Source organism: Phocoena sinus, chromosome 5 (genome assembly GCF_008692025.1).
Source record: "Phocoena sinus isolate mPhoSin1 chromosome 5, mPhoSin1.pri, whole genome shotgun sequence".
Lineage (NCBI taxonomy): Eukaryota > Metazoa > Chordata > Mammalia > Artiodactyla > Phocoenidae > Phocoena > Phocoena sinus.
The window spans coordinates 60450592-60456934 of NC_045767.1; the positions used below are offsets into that span (position 1 = coordinate 60450592).

General features: G+C 37.7%; 1 protein-coding gene across 1 annotated transcript; it reads right to left on the minus strand.

The window, feature by feature from the left end:
* Positions 1 to 5309: 5309 nt before the first annotated feature.
* Positions 5310 to 5761, minus strand: LOC116754420 (galectin-1-like). Its single transcript, XM_032633061.1, has one exon. The coding sequence runs from the start codon at positions 5715 to 5717 to the stop codon at positions 5310 to 5312; it is 408 nt and encodes a 135-aa protein (XP_032488952.1). The 5' UTR covers positions 5718 to 5761.
* Positions 5762 to 6343: the final 582 nt, after the last annotated feature.

Sequence of the window (6343 nt, forward strand, 5' to 3'; positions counted from 1 at the left end):
AGCCCATCATCTTTGCAACATAATATTTAACATTCAAGTAATACTTCTGGTAGAAATTTATATAAACTGTCTCTAGTGTAAAATTAAATAAACTCAATACAGAGAAGCTTGCTTACTAAATATCATGACTTTAAAATGTGACTTTCCTTTGAAAGATAATAACCATATTAAAAACCATATTATTTGAAAGATAATAACCATATTAAAAGGCTTTTAGGTATTATTTTGATATTTAGATGAAAAAATATTGATTGTAATTTTTGTCCAGTATTAGGTTAATGATTTAAATATGGAAAACTATATTTTCCTGTTATTCTTAAAGAGAAAAAGACAAGTTAGAAGGACTTACATATTTTTCCCATGATCTAATAGGTGGCAAATTATAAAAGGAAGAATTGAAATCCAACACTTTCTGAATCAAGAGCCTATGATATGTGTGCTTCCCAAATAGATTACTAGTTTGGGTTGATTTAAGTTGAAGAGATTTTTTCTTCTTTCCCATTTAAACATGCTACTCATTCTTATACTATTCTTTAATATACAGCATAAATCTTCTAGGGTCTAACTAACACAAAATTTAGTAATTATATGTATTTTTCACATTTCACTGATGTCTTCATTTTTACCTCCATGAATATGCATTTAAGTACCACAGCTAAAATTTTCAGAATTTCTTCTCTTCTAATATAGTGTGTCTATTGATTCTCATTCTCACCACAGGACCTGCAGGTTGACAAAACTGTCTTTTAATATCAAATTGAAATTATTATCACACATGTTAACATATTAACGTCTCTTAACTCTTAAATCTTAAACAATGATGTTAGATCAGATATTAGATCAGATACTAATAGAAAGATGAGATATATGTGTAGTGGTCAATAGCTCCTGTTATGGATATGTTAATACTACATCAGAAGTTAAAACCTACTTAAGTAGAGTTAGACAACTGGCTACAAAGTCTCTCCAAAGTGCCAGTTCCATACTGGGTTTCAGACTTCTTTCCTGAATTCCTAAGGGAATGAGATCTATATTTACTATTAAAGTATCAGTTGTTGCCCCTCAAAAAAAAAAAAAAAAGGAAAAGAAAAAAACACAAGACCATAGTTAAGAAAGATTAATTATTACTCTCCCCTCTATTCCTGTTTTATGTGTTCTCACTATTCCCATTGACTGCAGAATAAGATCTCACCTCCTCATTTATTATTTGGTCTCCATCTTCCTTTACATCTTATGTTTGCCAGCTTCTGCCTTATATTATAATCTAATAAGCCTAAACTACATATATTTTCCTAAGGAGTCCATGATGTTTCCTGTTCCATTTGGCTCTCACTGGGGGATTATACTGGGTTTATTCACCAGTAAAGTGGGAATCTTGACAGCCATGTTAGAATCCTGCCTACCTCACTTCTCTTAAAGCTTTACCATTAGTATAGAATGTAAAGGAGATGAAACAAAGTATTTTTCAAGAAATTTCGTTACTTCTAAAATTATTTATTTAATTGAATTATAATTAACATACAATATTATATTTGTTTCAGGTGTCCAACATAGTGATTTGATATTTTTATATATTACAAAATAACCACCACAATAAATCTTGTTACCATACAGAGCTGTTACAATATTATTGACTATATTCCCTGTGCTGTACATTATATCCTCATGCCTTGTTTATTTTATAGCAATAAGTTTATACCCCTTAATCCTCTCTACCTAATTAACCCATTCCCCCCAACCCCTCTCCCCTCTGGCAACCACCAGTTTTGTTCTCTGTGTCTTTGAATCTGTTCTGCTTTGTTTTGTTTGTTCATTTGCTTTGTTTTTTAGATTCCATATAAATTGAAATTACAGGTGTCTGTCTTTCTCTGACAGACTTATTTCATTTAGCATAATACATTCTAGGTCCATCCATATTGTCACAAATGGAAAGATTTCTCTCTTTTTTTTTAATGGCTGTGTAACATTCCATTGTATGTATATGTACCACATTTTCTCTATCCATTCATTTATCCTTGGACCCTTAGGTTGCTTCCATGTCTTGGCTATTGTAAATAGGGCTTCAATGAACATAGGGGTGCATGTATCTTTTAGAATTAATGCTTTTATTTTCTTCAAATAAATGTTCAGAAGTAAAATTGCTTGATCACTAGTGGTAGTTCTATTTTTAGATTTTTTAAGGAATCTCCATACTGTTTTTCATAGTAACTACAATAGGCATTCCTACAGACAGTGCATGAGGACTTTTCTCCACACCCTTACCAACACTTGTTGTTTTCTGTCTATTTTATAATAGCCATTCTGACAGGTATGAGGTAGTACATCCTGGTTTTGATTTGCATTCCTTGATGATTAGTGATGTTGAGCATCTTTTCATTTGCCTATTGGCCATCTCTATGTCTTCCTTTTTTTTTTTTTTAATTAATTAATTAATTAATTAATTTTTGGCTGCATTGGGTCTTCATTGCTGTGCACGAGCTTTCTCTAGTTGCGGTGAGCGGGGGCTATTCTTTGTTGTGGTGCACAGGCTTCTCATTGCGGTGGCTTCTCTTGTTGCGGAGCACGGGCTCTAGGCACGTGGGCTCAGTAGTTGTGGTTTGTGGGCTCTACAGCTCAGGCTCAGTGGTTGTGGCACACAGGCTTAGTTGCTCCACGGCATGTGGGGTCTTCCCGGACCAGGGCTCAAACCCGTATCCCCTGCATTGGCAGGTGGATTCTTAACCACTGCACCACCAGGGAAGCCCTCTATGTCTTTTTGGAAAAATGTCTCTTCAGGTCCTCTGTCAACTTATTAATTGGGTTGTTTCTTTTCTTGATATTGAGTTGTATGAGTTCTTTATATATGTTGAATATCAACCCCTTACAGAATATGTCATATTCAAATATCTTTTCCTATCCAGTAGGTTGCCTTTTTTGTTTTGTTGATGTTTTCCTTTGCTGTGAAAAATCTTTTTAATTTGATGTAGTCCCATTTGTTTATTTTTGCTTTTATTGCCCTTGCCTGAGGAGACATATTCAAAAAATGTTTCTAAGATTGATGTAAAAGATCTTCCTGCCTACATTTTCTTCTAGGACTTTTATGATTTCAGGTCTCTTATTTAAATTTTTAATCCATTTTGAGTTTATTTGTGTATATGTGGTAAGAAAGTGGCCCTGTTTCTTTCTTTTGCATGTAGCTGTTTTCCCAACACTATGTATTGAAGAGATTGTCTTTTGCCCACTGTATATTCTTGCCTCCTTTGTTGTAGACTAATTGACCATTAGTACATGCATTTATTTCTGGGCTCTCTATTATATTCCATTGATCTATGTGTCTGTTTTTGTGTCAGTAACTTACTACTGTAGTTTTGTAAAACAGTTAGAAATCAAGGATTGTGATACCTCCAGCTTTGTTCTTTCTCAAGATTGCTTTAGCTATTTGTGATCTTTTATGGCTCTACACAAATTTAGGACTTTTTTTCTAGTTCTGTGACAAATACCGATTTTTTGTGTGTGTTTTTTTTGTGGTATGCGGGCCTCTCACTGTTGCGGCCTCTCCCATTGCGGAGCACAGGCTCTGGACGCCCAGGCCCAGTGGCCATGGCTCACGGGCCTAGCCGCTCCACAGCATGTGGGATCTTCCTGGACCGGGGCACGAACCTGTGTCCCCTGCATCGGCAGGCAGACTCTCAACCACTGCGCCACCAGGGAAGCCCCACCATTGGTATTCTGATAGGGATTACATTGAATTGGTAGATTGTTTTCAGTAGTATGGACATTTTAACAATTTTGGTTCTTCCAATCTATGAGTACAGTATCTATTTCCATTTATTTATTTACATTTTGAAAACATTCCAAAGCTTTATATTTTAACACCTCCTTAATTTTATATTTTTGATGACTCATTTTACATCTTTTTATTTTATGTATCCCTTGAATAATTATTGTATTTTTAATTAATTTTACTACTTATGATTTTTACTTTGCTACTTGTTTTATAAGAGATTGATTTACTATCTCTAGCATTTATTTATTTACCTTTTCTGGTGAGAGTTTTGCTTTCACATGTTTTCTTATTAATTAGTGCCTTTTCTTTTTAGCTTGGAGGAGTCCCTTTAACATTTCTTATAAGGCCAATTTAGTGGTGATGAACTCTTTTGGCTTTTGCTTATCTATAAAACCTTAATCTGTTCTTTAATTCAGAATGATAACCTTGTCAAGTAGAGAATTCTTGTTTGGCAGTCTTTTTCTTTCAGCACTTTGAATATGTCATGTCACTCCCTTCTGGCTTGTAAAGTTTCTGCTGAAAAATGTGCTGATAGCCTTATGGGTTGTCCCTAGTACATAATAAGTTGCTTGTTTTCTTGCTTCTTTCTTTTTACAATTCTCTCTTAATCATTAAATTTTACCATTTAAATACAACATGTCTCAGTGTGTTGCTCTTTAGGTTTGTCTTATTTGGAACACTCTGGGCTTCCTGGAACTGAATATCTGTTTCCTTCCCCAGATTAGGAAAGTTTTCAGCCATTATTTCTTTAAATACAAATTAAAGAAATTTCTTTTTCTCTTCCTCTTCTCCTTTTGAAACCCCCATAATGCAAATGTTATTCCACTTGATGTTGTTCCAGGATCCCCTATGTTATCCTCATTTCTTTAATTCTTTTTTTACATTGTGCTGCTCTGTCTGGGTGTTTTCCATTGCTTTGTCTTTCAGCTCATTTTGTGCTTCTTTTTGTTTTTAGTTGATTAACAATGTTGTGCTGGTTTCAGGTGTACAGCAATGTGATTCAGTTATACATATACATGTATCTTTCCTTTTCAAATTCTTTTCCCATTTAGGTTATTACAGAATATTGAGCAGAGTTCCCTGTGCTATACAGTAGGTCTTTGTTGGTTACCTATTTTAAAAATAGCAGTGTGTACATGTCAGTCCCAGACACCCAATCTGCTTCTGTTTTATCCATTCTGCTGTTGAACCCTTCCAATGTATTTTTCATTTCAGTTATCACTTCTCTTCAGTTCTTTCTTATAGTTTCTCTTTGTTGTCTTCTTGCTACGTTCATCCCTTTCTTCTCCTGAGATCAGTGAGTGTCTTTATGAACATTATTTTGAATGCTTTGTCAAGTAGATTGCTTATCTCTGATTCATTAAAGTATTTTTCTGGGGATTTGCCTTGTTCTTTGATATGGACTATATTTCTCTGTCTCCTTGTTTTGTCTGTCTCTCTGTGTTTGTCTACATGTATTACGGAAAGCAGCTACCTCCATCAGTTTTTTTTCCAGGGGGAGCAAAGGCAGCTGCCTTTATTGGGGGCCATGGGCTGGCTGGCTTCACTCAAAGGCCATGCACTTGATCTTGAAGTCACCATTGGCTGCCAGGTAGTTGATGGCCTCCAGGTTGAGGCAGTTGGGGAATTTGAATTTGTATCCACCAGGCAGCTGGATGGTTAGCTCTGCCTGGTCGAAGCAGATGCATACCTCCACAACACTTCCAGGCTGAAAGGGGAAGACAGACTCCTGCTGCTCAGCCCCCCAGGCCCCGCCATCCTTGCTGTTACACACGATGGTGTTGGTGTCCCCGTGCTCATTGAAGCAGGGGTTGAAGTGCAGGCACAGGTTGTTGCCATCTTTGCCCAGGTTCAGCACAAAGCTCTTGGGATCCAGGGCCACCTTGCCCAACACTCTGAGGCACTCCCCAGGTTTGAGATTCAGGTTGCTGATGACAAGACCACAAGCCATGATTGAGGAGAGGAGGATGTTCCTGGGACTTTGGGACCAGTTGTCTGAAGACTCTACCGGAGAGCCTTGGTCTTGAAAGAGTGGTAATCTTTAGAAGCTGTTCTGTGTGGCCCAGAAGTGCAGTCTCCTCTGGCCACCAGACCCAGGCATTCTATGGCCATCCCTCATGTGGGCTGTAGGTGCCCACCAGCTGTGATAGGGCTGTGACTGCTGTATGGGGAGGAGAGGGTTGGAGTCACTTGCCCATCCTGGGTGTGGATTGATCTATGTATGGGCTGGTTGGCGCTCAGGGCACTCATCAGGCTCAGTTGTGGGTCAGCTACTGCATGAGGATGACAGGACTCTGTAATCCCTGCTGACCTCCAGACCAGAAGATCCATAGGTGTCTCCTTGGCTGTGGTTGCAAAAACTGGGGCTCCTGGTGAGTGTATAAGCTCCTTTCTGAGGAGCCTCATCAAGCCCTAACAAGGCCAAGGGGGTGTGCAAGGATGGTGTCTCCCTGCTTACAGTCCCTGGGAGCACCTCCTTAGCCTCTAGTTATGTGGGAAACCTGAAACCTGTCCCTCAGGATGAAGCTCCAGGCTAAGTAAATAAGCCTTTTTCATATAAGATGGGGTTATGTTTCA